At 46.1% G+C, this 19,552-nt stretch overlaps 1 protein-coding gene across 3 annotated transcripts in view; it reads right to left on the bottom strand.

The window, feature by feature from the left end:
• The window catches only part of LOC126544116 (prestin-like), a 261,205-nt gene that overhangs the window by 22,102 nt on the left and 219,551 nt on the right, over nt 1–19,552 (bottom strand). For all 3 annotated transcript variants that reach the window (XM_055062457.2, XM_050191342.3, XM_055062458.2), the window contains one exon: nt 4,593–4,701. In XM_055062457.2, coding sequence (XP_054918432.1) covers nt 4,593–4,646 — 54 coding nt within the window. In that variant the 5' untranslated portion in view covers nt 4,647–4,701. The remainder of the gene's footprint in view (nt 1–4,592; nt 4,702–19,552) is intronic.

Raw genomic sequence — 19,552 nt, 5'->3', positions numbered from 1 at the left:
ATAACACTGGCGCGTGGAAATATTCGGGTGTTTAAGATTTTGTGCACCTAAGATTGAGGAACGCAGAGCAGCGGGTTTGCAAACGAATACAAAGGAGATATACAAAAGAAAGTAAAAGAAGTACAAAAGAGCACAAGCAGGTTGTGGCACTTCGGGTGCGCCATAGGTCCCGTTGGGTAATCTAAAACTGCCTACTAACAAATAACCTCAAGCGAAATGCTCATTTGGCATGTGCTCTTGAAACTGGGAAGTTTACAGGTGTGTCATAGTTTGGGACTGGTTGGTTGCAATGCATGATCAATGTTATTTGCGCACCACTTGGAACGAGAACTGGGGAACGCTTGTGTCTGTTGTTCCCCAGTCCTCGTTCCAAGTGGTGCGTTCTCTAGTCCTCGTTCCAAGTGGCGCACAAATACCATTGATCATGCAGTTTACACGGTTACGATTACAAATTTTATATTCCCGCATATGTGAGTAAGACCTCTTTATATTGGTTGCGTGCCCAAGACATAACAGCGCACAAGCAAGGCGAGTGACGTCACACGTGTCCTACGAAAGGAGCGTTGCATAATTGAGGCCTCGCCTGTCGGCGAGAGGCCGCAACGTGCGTTCGGCTTTTGGGTTCTGCGCTAAGGGGCGAGGCTAGGGACATCGAACGAGAGCAGTCACGACCGTTCCAACGCTGGCCCTCCACGATACACGATGTGGAGATTGATCACTGTGTTCATTGGTTTAGAACGCATACGCTGACTGGGCTAATGACCAATAAAAATAGACCCGTGCTTGCATAGAGATGGCGCTCGGTGTGCGTGCGAAATTGGGTGGGTCGGTGGCGAACAGGCGGTCTTCGGTGGCTGGTGGTACTGGAGTGGCGGTATCCCTATCCCGACCAAGACAGTGGTGCATAGATACTACGTTACTGAACGTACACTAGCGAGATACACTCGACAGGTTTAGACTCGTGAGCACTCTTTGGAAATTATATTTGCGCTAATTTTGCAGGAAGGATTTTAAACCTGATAATAAAGAACGAAGTTCAATGTTTTTTTTTTTTAATTTTGCGCCGGGATCCTAATTCTGGTATTTCAAAGTACTGTCTCGCATTCTCGCTGTTTTGGGTGAGTAAAAGTTTTCAAAGTTTGCCACGATGTGTCTTTCGCAATATTCAAACACATCGCAGTCCCCGTTTACCGATAAACAATGTAACTAGGCCGAGCAGACGCTTTGAAAATAGTTAATGTCATGACGGGCTGGCACGGGGACATGAAGGCGGCGTCGTCACCCGTCTGTGGTTGCTGCCCATCGCTCATCGCCTAAGGAAGTGAATAAGGCAATCACTAAATACATCAAAGACTGCTGTCATGTCTGATTCAATCAATACAGCTACTTCCTTGGAGTATATATCTCGTTGAGATTAACCTATAGGTTTTGTGAAAGCCCATTCATTTATTATTTTGCCGTTGCCATTCTCATTGTAAGAAATTGCAAGCAAATACTTATACGGTTGGCAATGACACTTTGTTAATCGACCTCTTATTCTTATTTCTTATTCCGTTGAAATTCTCACAAACGAGAGGGAACACCAAGGAGGCGGCATCAGTCGCAAATAATCAAGAAGCTAGGTCCCCGGTGGACAATGCAAAGAGAAATTCGGCTAACGCTGTAATGTGTGAAAGTTGAAACGCGCCGAAATTTACACGCACTCTCGCCCCTGAGGAAAACGTGACTTACGCAACACGTCCATTCCAGTAGTGAACGCGGAGCCTCCGCTGACAGGCCGATGAGATAGCGAGCGGTTGCGACCGCTGCTGCCCAACCCAATTTCGCAAAATTACGCATCGAAAGCGACAGGCGCGCTTCCTGCTGCCCTCGGACCTCCCGCGTTTTCTTGTGCGCCGTTAAGCGACACAGGAGCAACTGGCCGTTCAGTCGCCCACGAACACTAACACACACACACACAGACACTACAAAGATTGCACGAAGGGTCCAGACTCGCACAATGTCGGCACTCTTTACAAGCAACGCACACGCATTTTGACGAGCATACAAGCCACATCACACGCGAGGTCTTTCTCTCATGCTCGGGGCTGCACCCGGAGATCTGGGCTAACGGGTTAATTGCACCGTAGTCGCAACGACAGTGAAAGACTCTCACCGCTTCGGAAGTGGCCCGTCCTTTCCTTTCTTTTGCCAACCCCTGCGTAGCTTCCGCTATAAAGTTCTTGAGAGAGCAAGCTCAAATTGCTTGCTTTAACACCGACAGCTGGCCAGTGGGCAGCAGGCTCCAGATATGTAGCTACCGTGAGTTACAGGGGCCCGCTTGTCAATGAGCATTAAGGAAATGCGTACAGTTCAACTAGGACAGGTTTAAGTAGAGAGAGATCAGTAGGCGTTCAGGATCTGCACTACCGGAAGAATATATTTACGTGCGTTTCAAACATGAACGCTACACGTGGGCGACGCGGAAATGAGATGGACGGTGAGATACGCCTCGACAGGCTCGGAGAGCCGTCAACTCCTCGGTTCCAGTGCTATGCGGGATGGAGCAGCCGGCTAGTCTTCACTGAGGAGCTTGTGTTGCACGCTTGTCGAACAAGAAGCAACAAAGCCACTCTTTCAAGTGTTCTTATTCCTCTTGGTCACACGCCACGTCGTGCGCTCGAGTGCGACGCTGCGAATGCAAGTTCAGCGTCTCGCTAATTAAATGCCGATGTGCGCTCTTTGTCTGCCTTATGTTGTCATTCACGCTTCACGACACTGAATGCCATTTTTATGTCTCTTCAAGGCCGCGAAGAGCCACGAATTAGGAGTAACTATGCTCGCCCCAGATATCTGCGACCTGTCCTTGCGGTCTATATAGCTCAGCATAAGCCATCCGGTAACTAGCGCAAAATACTTTCGTTATATAGCGCGGATACTCATCGCGATGTGGTAGCAATAAAAGTACGGAGTGTAAAGCTTCAGCTGGAAGGTTGCAAGTTGTTCCATGACGGCGTGGCATCCTGGCTACGCATTGTAAGTAGCCGGAAAAGAGCAAGCGTGTTCGCACTTGGCCAATGCGATTGGAAACACAGTGACATGGCATTGGAGGACAGGTGGCGGAGTGGCGGTGGCGAGGGCGAGGCTCCGCAGTCTGTTCGATCCGCCACAGGCGGCGTTGCTAATGACATCCAGTTACGTAGCAAAGGACACCGAAGTGCTGCCTTAATAATGGCATTCCAGCTATGTAATTGCGCACTCGCGCTAAGGCGGTGCGTGCCCTAACGTATTCTGCGTTACGTGTTCGGCGTTACGTATTCTGCAAGGCCTGCAATAATGGCGCCCGTTACAGCTGTAATTTGCTGCCGAAGGGAAACGCCAAGTGGGCAAATTGACGAAGGCTTCTAAAAAAGCGAGCCAGTCCTCCGTGTTCCGAAAGAGCAGACAGTTAAATGTGAAACGCACGTTCTCCACGAAACAATATGGCTTTCAGTTACTCTGGCAGAAAAAAAAACAAAGACTGGACTTAATATCGCCGAAATGCGCAAGATATTAAATACGAAAGAATCCAGGCTAGCGAAACTAACGGGGCGCTAACAGATCTCCTAGGGCAGTTGATATCTCAGTGCTTTCAGAGCCAACTTATGTTATGGTGGATCAGCAATAAAAATGCACAAATAAAGGTATCGAAACTACGCTGCCAGTTATCCGATTTTTTTTTCGATAAGCTACCGCTTGTAACGTCAGGACTTCAAAGGCAACTTCTAAGCGAAAGCATCTGCACCCTATAAGTGCATCAGTGAATTTCTTTCATGATCTCAGGGCTTCAAAACATATTGAGGTAATCATAATATTTCTGCAGCAACAGCTATCTCTCCAGAAGCAAAAACGCATTTTCCAAAGTACTGGAAGAAGCAAGAACACGTATACTGCTCTGAATGATATGAGGCAGTTACTTTACTGAAACGTTAGGGGAGGAACCATCTAGAAGCTTTCGGAAAAGCGATTATGCGGTATGTCTTCTCCAGTACTCTGTCTTGTGGAAAGTAATCATGTCAAACATAATTATGTTCGGTTCGAATGCCTGACGGTGGTCATTAGGCATGTTCCTTAGCAAAAGGCGATTGGAGGTTTGGTGGGAGAAAATTAGGGACACCACTAACAGCAGATGCACACAAAACCAAAGTTCCCTGTATTATGGTGCAGGAAGTTTGATGCTAGGATTCTTTTGCCTGTTAAAAGATAGGCAAGCCATTGGGCAAAATGAGAAAAAGACCTTGGTGGCGTAACCACCACCCAGTGTCGTAGGGGACTCTCATAGCCTCCATGCATTCATCCATCCTCGAAAACATGAAACTGAATTATGAGGTATTACATGCCGAAACCCTGGTCAGATTATGAGGCACGTCATAGTGGGTGGATTCCGGAAATTGGGACCACCTGAAGTTGTTTAACGTGCGCCTAAGTACACGGGTGTTTTCATATTTCGCTCCCACTGAAGTAAAGGCCGGCGTGGCCGTAATTCGATCCCGCGACCTCGTGCTGAGCAGCCCAACACCATAGCCACTGAGCAACCACGGCGGGTTCGAAAACATGAGCAAGAGCACGCTCACCTGCGTGAATGACGGCCTATGCACGCCATAACGTGCACAATCTTGAGGATTCATGCTGCAGCGTCTGAAGGCGTAGTCTCTCTTGACAGGCGCGGTGGGGTTAGGACATCTGCGAAAACATGGAAGCAGAAAATGTTGTAGGTAAAGTGCATGCCGGTGATGAGGGCGCAACATAAGCGAAGACAGAAACACAGAAGCGTGTGGAATTGCTCGGTAGTGCGCAGAATAGGACGACGTTTGGTCGGGTGCGAGGTTTCGAAGGTCGCTACTGTAGTTCCCGGTGGTATTCTGAGAAATGTTCGTCTGCTCATGTTTGGAAATGTTCGTGTAACCGAAATCGGTGCTGAAACTAGCAATATTATGTCCCTGATAACCCACCTTGGCACATAGGGGCGTATAGCTTTTAACGTGCTGGTAGAAGGTTAAAAATTAGAAAAGAGAACTTGCAGTAACAGATATTCCACTGAAATTTCTGTTACTGCAACGAATGGAAGCAGAACAATTCCGACCGCTCTGCTTCAATTATGGAGGAAACTTCTTTGTTTTTGTGTGGTAAGGAACATTGCACGCACAATTCCAGGTGTAACGATGTGTGTAAGTATCAGGAAAAAAACATATTTTTCTTCTCGCTCTGCTGCTGCCGCTTACAGATCACGTGCTGTGATGAATCGTCAACAGCTGCTTCGTCAACACCGGCCAAAAACAAGTCTCGGTTTTGCTGCTAGAATATATTGCAAAAACTCGAACGGTAGAACCAAGGACAGCCAACCTTTATTCTTTATGTTCGTGCTAATTCGAGCACAGTTTGGAAAGCTCGATTCAGGCAAAAATGGCAACCGAGCATTATGCGCAAAACGGCGATAAGCCCGTGTTGCGTAATTGCTAGGAAGGAGCAACATTTACCGCTAGCAATGCCATTTTTTTTCGGTTATTAGTTCAGGTTATTAGTATAGGTTACCAGTTCGTGAATTTCGCTCCCAACTTCACTGTCTATATTTGCCGTGAAAATAAATGGCATCGTGCGCGAAAAGAAAGGCGACAACAAGTCATGCAAAATAGCCAGCGTGAGTAGACGAAGTCGAAAGCCAAGACGGGACTTGCAGGGAGACGAGACATCGTTTGGCTTCAAACCAGTTGCGCTGCATGCTGTGTTCCACCAATTGCCCCAAATGTCTCAGCTATTCACTTAAGAAGCGCCGTAAATGAGTCATCACTCCCCGCATAGTCAAAATTAACAAAAAAAATTCTGACGTCCACACTACCACAGACGTTACCGTGTTTGTAGTGTTAGATTTCGTCGGCAATTACCGTCTCACATCTGAACGCCAGTTCTGACTGCCTGTGACCCTCGAGATAAGGGATATCCATGCGTACCTATGCTTGGCCAGTAGCTCTCGAGAATTTCCAGTAAGGAATGCGCCTTGCCAGTTTTGTTAAACCTTTTCGCAGGATAAATACTCCACCGATGGTGTCGAGCCAGGACAGAAAACATTGTATATTTAGAGAGTGTTAGTTGTCACGAACTACCTGTGTTGATAAACATTCGTCCGCTCTGCGCTCTGCTTGGCGTACACAAAGTTTAGGGATACGCCGCCGCGATCAGAACAGTTCCTTTTAACGCCCTAGTCGAAATAGTCAATAATAAATAGTCAATTCCACACTGGAAATTCTCCACATTACAGTAAACGCCGAAATTGCCTGACAGCCAATCCGATATAATTATTTTTATGGCAATGAATATGTTGCCAACAAAGATATGTCGCCCGAATTTCCATGCCATCTCGTTACTCTAGCAATATATAAATCTACGTTTCCCTTTAAAGACAGGATGGCACGCGCAGAAGTCAATTCCGACAGCTAGATGTAAGTTAGTGTTGCATTATGAATAATTCTCGAGATATAAGCTGAGCGGAATTTTCTGTATGGATTTAGTACGTGCGTATCACGTAAATTAAAAAAAAAAACGCTTAATATTTCGCAGCCCATTGATTCGAAAAAGAACTGGGGATGTGCCAATGAAATCTGCATTTCCGAGTGTCTTATGCGGCGTGGCAGTGTTAATTTTGAGGTTTTACACCCACGGCGATGGAAATTTCACTCTGTTTCGCGCGCCCTACAGTTTCTTCAGCCTTACATGGCTCAGTTGACATGAAATTTCAGGTGTGTGCTTAAAGAAAAACGAAATAACACAAAAGAGAGCTATCCGTGTTGTATTGATACTGCGTGGTGCATTGTCGAAGCCTGCTCTTTGCTTCTTTTATTTAGCATAGTGAGATACATTTTCCAACTGTCTCGTGCAAACATGCGCATTCGACTCTGTCGGGCTTCACCGCCCACAAAGAGCTGGCGAAGCACACGTTTCCTCTAAACTGCGACGCATGAAGCGGGAAGCTGTCGCAGGTAGACGTGTCGCACCCTCTCTGCCACAACTCACACGCTTTACAAAATAAAAAAAAAAAGGAGGCGATGTATTTACTTTTCTTTTTTACGCGGAGAATACCATGCGCTACGCTCAGTACACTTTTCAGAAAAGTTGAATTCGGAAGCGTAGGTCTATCCTAAAGATGCGCTGCGTTGACGAGGAGTCCGAAATGTTACGTCGACTCGTCGTGCACGTTATCATTTGCTTGTTCTTCCGTACACGCATAATTTGTTTGTACTTCACCGACATGAAGGAACGTGCTGTGGATAGCCGGGCGCGGGTATGGACGTTGCCGTGTGTTGTGGCGAAGGCAGCCGCAAGGCGCAACAGCTCTCGAGCTTCGCGCACCGTAAAATAATTCGTTCCCTTGAAAGTGAATCAGGGTGAAAATCAGGTTTGTAAGGCTAACCCTTACACCCAAAAGGGTGTAATGACGTGAGTTAAGAAGCAATTTACGCCCTTGTTAGCATTTAAGGGTGTAAATCGGTGTAGGGGTGCGAGTTATACGGCGGTATACGCCCTTATTCAATTTTAAGGGTGTAAATTATGCCAGTGCACCATCCGCCTCTCGGGAATACCGACAGAGCATAGCGTGCGCATGCGAAAAAAGCTCGAGTACAGGGCAGAACGAGCACGCGGAGGCAAAGAGAAAAAAGTGAGAAAGCCCATGGCCGCAGCCACCCCGGTCTCGGCAGCCGCACTGTAGCCCTGACGATGGACGAGTCTGGCAGAGCGCGCCTCGGCAATCCGTGCCAACACGTGCTAACCAAAGCGGCAACGTCCATTCTTACTACCGTTGTCACGGTCGGCACACGTACGCGGACTCGCCCCAGCTGTGTATAAGTTCTGCCGAAGCAACAGAAACACAAGACCTCGCGTCCTAATACGCTACTGTAGCTGGCAAAACGAAAAGAAAGAAAGTGAAAAAACAAAAGAGAGCCATGGACGCTGGAAAATATAGTCGCGAAAAGATAGTGTATCACTTACTCCAACATGTGGCGAGACTGAAAAGCGAAAAGCGTGAAATGCAGCTTTGAGAATTTTTCGTGACATGGCTCCGGCCCGGCTCGCGCTAAACGCGGATGTCACCAGCCGTCGTTCATAGAGATGCGGTTGAGAGCTTAAACGAACATGTTGCGAATATAAAGGAGCAGGCTCTTTGCACGAGGACGAAAAAACGGACAGACACAGTGCAGGTGTATGTTCCTGTGTCTGTGTCCTTTTCGTTGTCTTGCAAATGACACGTTCTTGAAAATGTCTTTCTTTTTTTCACCACGGACGTTGAACGTGGGCCATGGGTGGCATACGAGCACCACACATGAGTTGGAGGTTCACAGCTTGTTTACGGTCTTGCTCTTCTATCTCAAATGACAATCTCACGAGTAGAGTTTCATTTTCTGAGTGATTTATTTTCGTGCTTTGCGTAGGCAATCTTTTACCAATGCGCACCCGGTGATCATCAACACAGCAGGCAAGCCAGTACTCGAGTTCTCCCACGAATTGCGTGAATCTCGCGATTACACCGCGTCCTGTGATGATTATTCGCGCGCTTCTAGAAGCTGCGAGCCCGATGTAGGTATCAGGTGCTGAACACACAGAGCCTATCATTCGTAAGTGTTTTTTTGCCATTCACCGGCAGCCTTCCCTTGTGGTACGTCCCGCATTGGGATTGGTTTAAATTTTCACTTACGAACACTTCGAACGTAAGAACGTTCTGAAGGCGGGCCCAGATTATTATAATCGAATTTCGGAAATGGAGACCTGCAAGTCAAGCCCGGCGGCAAAGCAAGCTTGACAGCTGTGAAGCTGCGAGGTTCGGTTTCTGCATGTTGACGGCTAATTAACTGATTCGTTGCGAAGACTGAGATTGTCGTGGGGATGTTGGAATACCATATTAGTCATTTTCTTTACGTGTACTGCACATGGCCAAGGTCTGCTGCCACCAACCCAGGACCATTTGAAATTTTGTACAATTTCTTTGTCACGTAAGCCAGGGAGGCTGTTCTCGCTAGACAGAGAACTTGCAATTATTTTACACGAGAAATATTAATTACTGAGCCGAGCAACATTCCGTGACAACGTGTTTTGTAGGTCGCGTCCCTTATACACTAGAACATTAACATTGTGATTAAATGTAGCAAATAATTTAGGTTATTTTGTTTATTTACGAAATACTAGTTTTATGTTTTGTTTATACGTTTGTGGGCGTAACATTGCAAAAATATAGTCCACTTTTCACAAACATTGCGTTTCACAAATTATTTCTCATTTCACGGCGTACCATCTTTCTTTATTATTTTATATGTCTTAGTAACAAGCTTCTTTGGCTTTCAATTGATGTATTCAGTTAACCATGTTGATAGAGTCAATAAAATCATTACTGAACCCTTCAAAGAAGGTTAAATTATGAGGAAAGAGTAAAAACTCTTTAGCGTTCAATGCAACCAAATCGGCTTTGCGTCTTTTTAGAGACGCAAAGCTTTTTCTGAGACTAAACTGACAAACATGTTCTCTCATAAGTGCCGTAGGTGGTTGGCCGTAGGCCAGCCGCCTTCAATAACAATGAGTTCGTTATCACTACTGGCGGTAATTTGTTCTTACGAACTATTCAACGTAGGTAACTGCACTGTGAATACGGCCCGTGCAACGCGCATTGGAGTGGTTTCCAGGCGTGCCTTTGGAACGGTGCCGCTTAAAAAAAAAAAAAAAAAATACTCACACGCCCTTCGTAGGACTGTCGTCTTTCATGGCAGTATGGAGGTGACGCCGCAAAATTCTGCGTTTCGAAATAACGTGCAGTGTTTGCGATCTAAGCAGTGCCACTATGGACGAAGCGCGCAGGCCAACCTCATCGGAGAGCCGAGATCAACATTGCGCACGCCGTCTGCAACCTCCGAACTCGTTGTACTACACCGCACGGGTACCTCCTCTATCGGAGCGTACACCAGGATAAAAAATAAATAAAAAAAAACACGCAGATGCCGCGCGACGGATCACTTCCCAGTAACAGCCCGCGCATGAACGCGTCCCAATTGGGGCTTTACGGCGCGCTGACGACAAGCCTGATCGCCGGCTGATCGCGGCGGAAACTGCGCGTTGCGATAGCCACTGCCGTATACACATGCGCAGGGAGCCGCGAGAACGGTAAACAACCGGAAGGAAAGCGCCGGTGATGCTGCCACTGCTGCGATACGCTCGCGACACCTGTGCGATTGCATGCGCCCTGTATTTTATGCACGGTGGTTGCAGAGGGTGAAGACAGGGGATACGGAACGGGGTATAGAATAAAGAGGAACAAGAAGAAGGGCGCAGAGACCAATCGAGAGCGAGCGTGCGACGCTATGCGGGGTAGAAGACGGGCGAAATTTCGCGTCGGTCCTCATACCTGTCCGGTGCATGGGATGTGTCTTGATGAATAGACGCGCGTGGGGGACCCAAGAGCTGGCTTCGATAGGGAGGGTGTGCCCACTGCTAATATCGTTCCACGTAAGTTAAATATAGTAAGTGGAGCATTTTTTTACGAATATGTTCCACTTATTTAGTAGAACCCTATGTGGAAGACGATTAAGAACGATAGAAGATGCAAGAGACAAGAATCCCCGACTGTAGGAAAACACGACGCTCTAGGACATTCGTTACGCACAAGGTGCGCTTAGTAAACAGAGCATTTTAATGCGATTAGCAACCTTTGAATCGCTCATATATATATATATATATATATATATATATTGCAGCGTGTATGCGCCGCTCTTAAATGAACTGCTTTCAAGCCAACTTGGTCACTGGGCATGTAACACTGGTTACGAACCAATCATCAATGAACCGCTTCGACGTTAACTTGGTTAACCGTGTATGGACAAATGGGTGTTCGACGCTCTGGAATTAACAACAAAGTTTTATTTTTATTCTGGCGCTGGTAAGAATCAAACCCGACACATATACCGGGTGACTCAACTAACGTTAGCTAAGGTGTTCAACGAAAATATACGATAGAAAAAAAAACACGGTGAAGGATACAGTTATAAAATCTAAGGTCGCCAGACGCATAGTGACTAATCGCTGTAGATGTTACAATGATATCTTGCATCATGTTAAATGTATTTTTTTCTTTGAACAGCTTGGCTAACGTTAGCTAGGATACCTTATTTATTCAGACAATCTTGTCAGAATTCACACACGCAACAAACAGACACAGCAGCGTCGCCGTAAGATGGCACCACGTGTCAAGTGGGAAGCGCTAAAGAAAAAGGAGCCTGGCTGCATACAGTTCTCATACATGACGCGTTTCCGCCATGGCAATGCAGCGTCTTGCTCCATTGATTCAACGCTAGTAACATTAACGTCGATATTCGTCGTTAGCTGAGTTCTTCAGCATTTTCTTTTTTTAAGTATATTCCACTGCCTCGGTGAAACCTACATGGAACAAGCCCACGTTTGCTTCCCCCGTCAAGGTGGCTTAAAAACCATGACGTTGTGCTACGGAGCAGGAGCTCTGTGGTTATATACCGGCAAGCAGCGGCTTGGGTCCGCGGAAGGGGAACGCAGAAAACATCACCAGCGGATCTTCGGATGCACGTGAATGAAAATAGTCTGATGTTGATTATGATAACGATGATTATGACGAAGATTTTTCTTTACTTTTCTGCGCCACTACTGCCGACTTCTCCTTGTTCATCATCATCTTCCTTTTATGTCCACTGCAGAACGAATGCCTTTCTCAGCAATCTCCAATTACCCCTGCCCTCCGCCAGTTGACTCCGTCTTACATTGTAAGAAAGGTTTGGACCTTTTCGAGCTTATCTTTTCCCTAAGCCGCGATCATAATCTATATTGCTTATTTATTTACTTTTATTTGATTCGTCATTCTTTGCTCGTGCATTGGAGAGGTGGCAGATAGCAAAGGCACCTGGCCTGACAGAGGACCCTGCCCTCTCTCGCGTGCCTTTCCTTTTGTTAACGCTCCGCACCGGAACTTCCCGGTACCTAACGGCACGAGCGTTATCAGCGTGACATAGCATTCTTGACAGGATAGTACCAAACGCAGAGCTTCCAAGATTGCTAACACCAACACTGATGGTGGCACTTGTTTGGGGGCAAGATACACTACAAAGGGCGTAAATTTTGTCAGAGCATATGACTTCAAGTTGCCGGATTTCATCACATCCCCTAATGCGGCAGTGGAAAACAGCACACGTAGCAGTTCTATAATGCCAAATTCGGCTCCTGGCAAACACCATTATAGTGGCGACTGTTCGAAGCCCAGCTATGCCGAAAATTCCTTCCGCGCGAACCTATGGCGGTGGGCGCACACTTAGCCGTATAGCATGCAGTTTTACGACGAGGTTCCATATCACCGGCGTTCGCTCTGCACTTTACGGTCAGCGCGAACTCCGGAAGCCGGCAAACGTAAACCTCGATTGCGAAGGCGCGGTTGGAATGGAATTCCCCCGTGCGAGCTTCGTAGGGGAGCACATGCGGTTGTTTCCTCACACAAATATGCCGCTTTTGTTCTTTCCTTTGGCGCGGATAGTTCAACGCAGTCAAGTCAGCGAGCTCCGAGGACTGGTATGCGTGACGAAGAAGTGTGGGTTAAAGAGGATTTTTGCGACGCCTCTCTGCCCGCCAGTTTGAATAAGCTGCTATGGCCTTCCGCGTGCGCGAACCAGGTTTCAGGTTCGACTCCCGGTCATGGAGCCGTACGCCATGCCTTGTAATGAGTTGGAGCGCAAGAACCCGCGTGTTTACTGAGGCCCTATCGAACTGTATTTATCTGACCGTCAGAGCTACTGTATCCTTCCTTTATTGTAATCCCGAGACTACTTAAAAATTCAGAGTTTTTGGCTGTGTGAAGTGCCCGTAGTTTCACTTTTCTAGCTCATTTCGCAATTTGAAAGAGTGGTGCCACTATATGAAAAAAAAGAAGACTTTGTTAATCCACCTGCGTTGTCCAGACACCAACCTGAGCACCTTTACGTGGGACGTTCGTATGATAGGAAACCATCCCTAAAGCAGTTATGCTCGCTCTGCTCAAGCAGTATCTCTTGAACCACGACTCATCCTTGATAACTGAACGGCTGGAACGGAAGAACTTCATAGGCACTTTTTACCATCAAGAAAAAGTTAGCTGTCGTTGATTGCGTACAGGACTCTGACTATAAAACAGAATTGGCGGTAGTGAGGCTCTGGATAGCGGTGCCTCACGTTCAGTTCTGCCTTAATTCTAAAAATTGCAATACAAGCTGCGCCCATGTCGAAATCATTATTCTAGAGACGAGCGCGTGAATCTCTTGAAACTTCAATCTTGCCTGTGAAGAAAACAACAAAATATGCCACAACATGAAGGTCCCTATAGAAAAGAGTATTTTAATGGCTAACCAACAAAATACGAACCGAAGAGTGAGGGCGCTCATTTCGTTTTAACCTATGGGCAAACTGCAGAGCACTGACGTCACGAAAGTGCAGTCTGTTTCGATTTAGCGATGGGCTATGCGGCCGCCCGAGTTCATTCTGATACATAGAGAAAAACAAATTTTGAGTGTTGGATATCGCAAGCGACGTAGAGGAAAGAACATGCGGAGCATCCATCTATTCTTTGTGCTCGCCTCCCCCTGTAGCTAATAAAAATGCCTGACCTAACGCTGCCAACAATGTCACTCCTTCCTTTACAAAAAGCCGCTGTATGTCAGGTGAAGAAAGGTTGTATAGTGGCAAAAACTACGGAAACAACAGGAGAATAGGTCCTGACAAAAGGGTAATTTTGTTAGAACACCTCGTATTCACATATAATGGTCCCCACTGTTCCCTGCGGGCTATTTCACCTAGAGGCACTTATTGTAACATTTCCCCATTGATTCTTCGTGGTATGGAAACGGTAGTTTTGTCCTTTCTTTATTTCTGGTGATAAAGGTATGCTTATCATCATCACATCAGCATTTGGAGAAAGGTTGCTTTCGCCACCTTCAGTCTGTTGCACTGCAGGAGCTGGTTCGGTGATATAAAGATACGCCTTTCAATGATGAGCAGAAACAATCCTGCGCCAGTCAATTCTATAATCTTATTGTTTTATCTAATCTACCATCTGAAATCATCTCGCAGCAGCGCAAACACAATGCTTGGTGTGGTCGCTTCATCCAACTAGGCGTACCATTTGACAGGCTTACTACACTGAGTCGCACGCCGCACTTGGTCGTTCTATTCAGCCTTTCCCGCTCTTATCTAAGATTTCATGTCCCAGAATAAAAATTAAATTATGGGGCTTTACGTGCCAAAACCACTTTCTGATTATGAGGCACGCCGTAGTGGAGGACTCCAGAAATTTCGACCACCTGGGGTTCTTTAACGTGCACCTAAACCTAGATACACGGGTGTTTTCGCATTTCGCCCCCATCGAAATGCGGCCGCCGTGGCCGGGATTCGATCCCGCGACCTCGTGCTCAGCAGCCTAACACCATAGCCACTGAGCAACCACGGCGGGTATATGTCCCAGAATATGGAAAGCACTGTAATTGTACTTCAATGACGGTGTCTTCTACTCTCCTTAAGTAGTTCGTAACCGGCTACAACGTTGATGTCGGTGTTGTCGTTATAGCTAGAACAAGCTGTATAAATTAGGTCGTTCCAAAACAATAAAAATGACATGGTGAAGCAGGTGCATAAGACCGCAACCCAATAGCACTAATATAATGTAAGGAAAGTATTGGCAAGTATTTCAGAATAACATACAGAATCATATTACAGCGCTGCAATATGATTGAACCGCTTTTTGTCAGAAACCTGTAGATGCAATAATGATGTCACGGTCTCAGATCTGCGACACCTCGAGTGAGTGATTTTTCAGTTGTGTTAACAGAAGGAACATGAAGTAAACTGAGCATGAGTGATATGCACAGCGAGCTAATCTGTATTACCCGAGTATTGAAGAGAATTGATTCTTTTTCGGTGGTGGTATGAAGTTGCAAATTGTTTTTTTTAAAAGAAAGTTCACTGAAAATCGCCATTTGCAAATCCAAACCAAGCATCTCAGTGCAGGTTTGAACTATGCAATGCGCGTCCTGGGCTTTGAGAGGGCCCACAGCGCTTCCAACTTTATGAACACCAATGTAATGTACGGACGTAAAAACAACGTTAGAGGCATCAAACCTGTATAAAATATAATTCAAAGTCGTTCGACCTTGTAACACTTACTTATTACATAGAATATACTGAAAATTTTTATATTTCATTTTTGACAATTATCGAATGTGTCTTTTTTTGACTATCGAATGTGTCAGCTGTTAATATACGCTAGCCAAGTAATATACTTGCCGATTTCACAAAATTGCACCTGCTAGGCCGCCATAACGGCTCATGCACGGTTTTGAAGCATGACTGTAAGGGTTCAAACTTGCCGGACTTCCCGGCGATTGGCTCATTAACTATAAACGAAGGCAGTGAAAGCAAAGCCACGTTGCGTCAAAATTCGGCGAGCGGGAACGATTCACCGAGTCAAAAGGCCAACGTGATCGGGTTTACGCGCTCGAGCACGTGCCGATAGAACGAGCGCTCACAACTCACGGATTGAGGTTCACGCCGGCTTTGCCGTCCCGATACATGGCGTCGGATGAGTACGTGCCGCCGTTTCTGTCTTTTCTGTTTCCCTTTGTTCCACAATGGGACCGACTCGCGTGCGCAGAAACCTATTGCGGGCTAACACTGCGTCGTCTGCCGACTCGAAAGTGTCGCACTGCTGGCCTAGTGCCCGAACCCGCCGCAAAGTACGCGCTGCGGCGCTAGCGTCGCGAACCCAGTGCTTTCGCGCCATTGGTCGGCCGTCGGCGCCCAATCGCAAAAAGTCGCGGCGGTCACTTCAAAATCGGCTGCTTGTCGGCGGTCTCGTCGGCACGTGTTCGAAGAACGCGGCGCTATGCGCGCTGACCGGTGAGATATGCGCTAGCTTCGAGCAAACAGCCGTCTGCCTCTCTGTCATTTTTTTTAGTGCGCGCGGTGATACGTTTTCTCGCGTCACATAACTTCACAGATAACGACAGAAGCGAAAAATTCCGCAACTACTCGCAGTAGCGCGTATCATCTGCACGGGTGCAGAACGCAGAGCGGAGCTGGCTACAGGCAAGCCCTGCAGCGCCATATCTGCTCATTTAGCTGCGCGATGGTTCAGGGGCCCGAATTCACGAACATTTTTGTTCATAAGTGTTCTTTGCCATTGGTCGGACGCCAACGCCAATTATGTGTCCAGCATCTACATTGCCTGGCAAAAATTTCTTACGAACGATTGCAGTGTAAGAGCCTTTTGCGAATAAGGGCCGTGGGCTCATATTCGCAAATAGTTCTTACGCGAAATTTTTTTCGTAAGAGAAAATTTCAGCCAATCCTGTTGCTGGACATACCATTAGAGGAGGCGGGCATCTAATGACAACGAGCACTTACGAACGAAAGGCTCTGTGAATTCGACCCCAGATAGTTTGCAAAGACTACATTATAATGCTGCTGTTATTCAGGAATAAGGAGAGACGGTAGTATGAACACTGCAAGAGCGTAGAAAATTACAGGTTAGTGGGGTATTTTTGGGACACATAATTACTATGCGATTCCCTATAAACTATTAGGTGGAAATGGGAACATCACATTAAATAACGCCTTATAATATGCGCGCTAGACCTGCACTTCGTCATTTTTGCAGGATACCTATGAATAAGATGAAGAATGAATATAACGCCTTTCCCTAATGACTGCTCTCTCTCATGCTCCTATTTTCAAACACCCGTGGCGAAGCCTCTCAAGCATGCTTTTCTTCTTATTCGTTTTCAATCTGCAGTTGGGTTTGGATTGGCTCAATGCGGGTGAGTCCGCTTGAGCGAATGGCTACCGAGTGCTGCTATACCTTATGAAATTCATGCAGAATGACTTAAAAGCCCTATTGTCTCGTTGGACATTGCATCTGTATCTTGTTTTCTTTTTTTGTTCTTAGCCCGTTCGTTATGTAGGACAGGACAGGCCTGCGCAAAAAGCCTTGTCAGACATCCTACTCGTCCGTTCAGTCTCTCCTGCTTCCGATCGATATTGGTCGTGATCTCTTTCGATGACGTCTGGGAATACACGCAGCACGCGCAAAGAAGAGGGCCGTGTTTAGTTTGGTCATGATTATCTCTTTTCCGTATTATTCCGGGAAAAAAACAGGAAGCCAAGAAGCCTTCGAGTGTAGCAGCATAACATTGAATCAGTGTCAGCGCGGTCGCTGGATAGAGAGTACAGGTGGCGTTGACTCGCAGTCCCAGTTTTCAAAACAGTTGTGTTTGGATCACGTGCGAACGTGGAGCCCGTCCGTTGACGGCCATTTACGGCTTAGTAGTTTTCGGCTGGTTATAAAAAGAACGATGCAGTTCACACTGCGCAGCGTTTATATATATTTCGCTTATTTTTTATTTTTTGTTACAGAACCCTAGGGTCAAGTCCAAACCATCTGCCCAAGCTCAACAAAAATGGCTCGCGTTATGTGCTGGCATGAAGGTTTTCATCACAAACAAGGGGAAACAATTACAGCGCTTGGCTCTTACACCTTATTACTCACGTAGAAATCTTGTAAGATTCCACATGTGCCAGCTCCTGGTGGAGGTACTTGACCACAGGTAGCTTTGAAAAATTCTATTACGTCTATTAGTGCACTACGCAAGAAGATTAATTATACAAATGCTAACATCTTCACGTATCCGCACGACAATAATCCGACGAGCATGATTGTTTAAAAGGGATCCAGTTCATAACATTACTTCACCAAACTACACTTGGCGTGATGACAAGTTTCACGTTTATGGGCTTCCAACACACCAGCCGAACGTTACGTTCTTTACTACATCGATACGTGCAAGTTTAGCACCTACATACGAGATCTATTGCAACCACCAAGATTCTGTGCAAGACAAGGCTAAATAAAAAAGAAAAGAAAATTTGCCAGCGTTCCATGCCGTGTTTCAACTGTACTGCTAAGTTAACACGCCAGTAGTTCTGTACTGTATGCATGGCGTGCGGTGTGTAGAATACGTGCGTCGTACGGCAGTAAGAGAAGGAGAAGAAAAGAGCGAGATATGCAAGAGAATAAAACCAAAATGGGATAGATTGAAATAAAGAAATATATAAATCAAGTGAAGAAGATATACAGTTTTCAGTACGAACAAACACCAGGCTGAAGAATTGCATCGCTAACCAAGTAAGCGAGCGGTACTTCGTGCTTTGTCAGCGAAAATTCCAAGGCAGTGCATACATCACTGTATCCTTGACTGACACAGCTAAAGAAAGTAAAGACCTACTTAAATATATGAATTCAACGAAGAATGTGCGGCACATACATGCACATGGTGACTTCTGCCATCCTAGAGCGAATTGTCCTTACTCTTGTCTCTTACTCAGTTTTTCAATGCCCCGGAATTTAGCGTGCTCGCAATTTCTTTAATAGCGCCCATTGCTTTTGTACGAAACCTTGCATCTATAATTTATAATACAGCGAACACGCGAGAGAAGTCTCCCTCCAACAGCGATACTAGGGAACTCTGGGTGATTCGAACCCTGCGGCGAGCCCAAGAAAACTGTGCGACGAGGATGCCCCGTTACGTTGCGGTCAGTTGCTTACCAAAAGCATGCATAAGTCTCCACACAGGTATGCCATATTAAATGCATGGATAACGACAAGAGACACAATTTATATTCATGTAGTAGCACACATACCTCGCACAAAGTTAGTGCAGACATAAGACTGGTGATTACGTACGAGTATTCGACAGCATGCCATCGTTACGATGCATTATATCGTGCTCTATGCGTCTATTGCTACACCATCTATGATGTGCAGGACGAATGGAGTGCTTCGTACATGTTTCATTGCCAATGACAACCACTAGGAAGTAACGTAGGCTTAAGTGCGTTAGATATCTTCCCAGTTTCAAGCTTTCAACAAAAAAAATGCAAATTCCTGGTTTTACCTGTGTTTTGAAATTTTATTAGTTAAAACTGTTCTTTGTGCCTATCTTAAAGGTAACTTTTACTGCTGTATTGCATTATATGCTTGGATATAAAGTGGAGAAAAACGGCAACTAAATAAAAAGCTACAGAAATTAAAATAACTGGCTCATAATGCGTAGCACTCTTTGGGTCCGGTGTTGCTTAGCTTTAGCGTTTGTTTCTGAAGTATCATTTGGCCCACACCCAAACTTCATGTTGGCCGACCCCTTAATTTCAAGTTGGCCCAAACCCAAACTTCAAGATGGCCCACCTTCAAATTTAAAGTTGACCCAACCTTAAAATTAAGCTGATCCACCCTTAAATTTCAAGTTGGCCCATTCCCAAACTTCAGTTGGCCCACGCGCGAAGGCCACGTTTGCCTACAGCCAAATTTCAAGTTTGTTTTCCAGCCCCCAAATTTCAAGTTGACCCTCCCTCGAATTCCTGTTGGCCCAGCCCAATATCACCCAAATTCATGCTGCCCCAACCACATATCAACCGCAATTTAGGTTGGCCAACCCCAAATCGCCGCCACTACAAAGTTCAAGTT

The sequence above is a fragment of the Dermacentor andersoni genome, chromosome 10 (assembly GCF_023375885.2).
Source record: "Dermacentor andersoni chromosome 10, qqDerAnde1_hic_scaffold, whole genome shotgun sequence".
Lineage (NCBI taxonomy): Eukaryota > Metazoa > Arthropoda > Arachnida > Ixodida > Ixodidae > Dermacentor > Dermacentor andersoni.
This window is presented reverse-complemented; position numbering and strand designations above follow the sequence as displayed.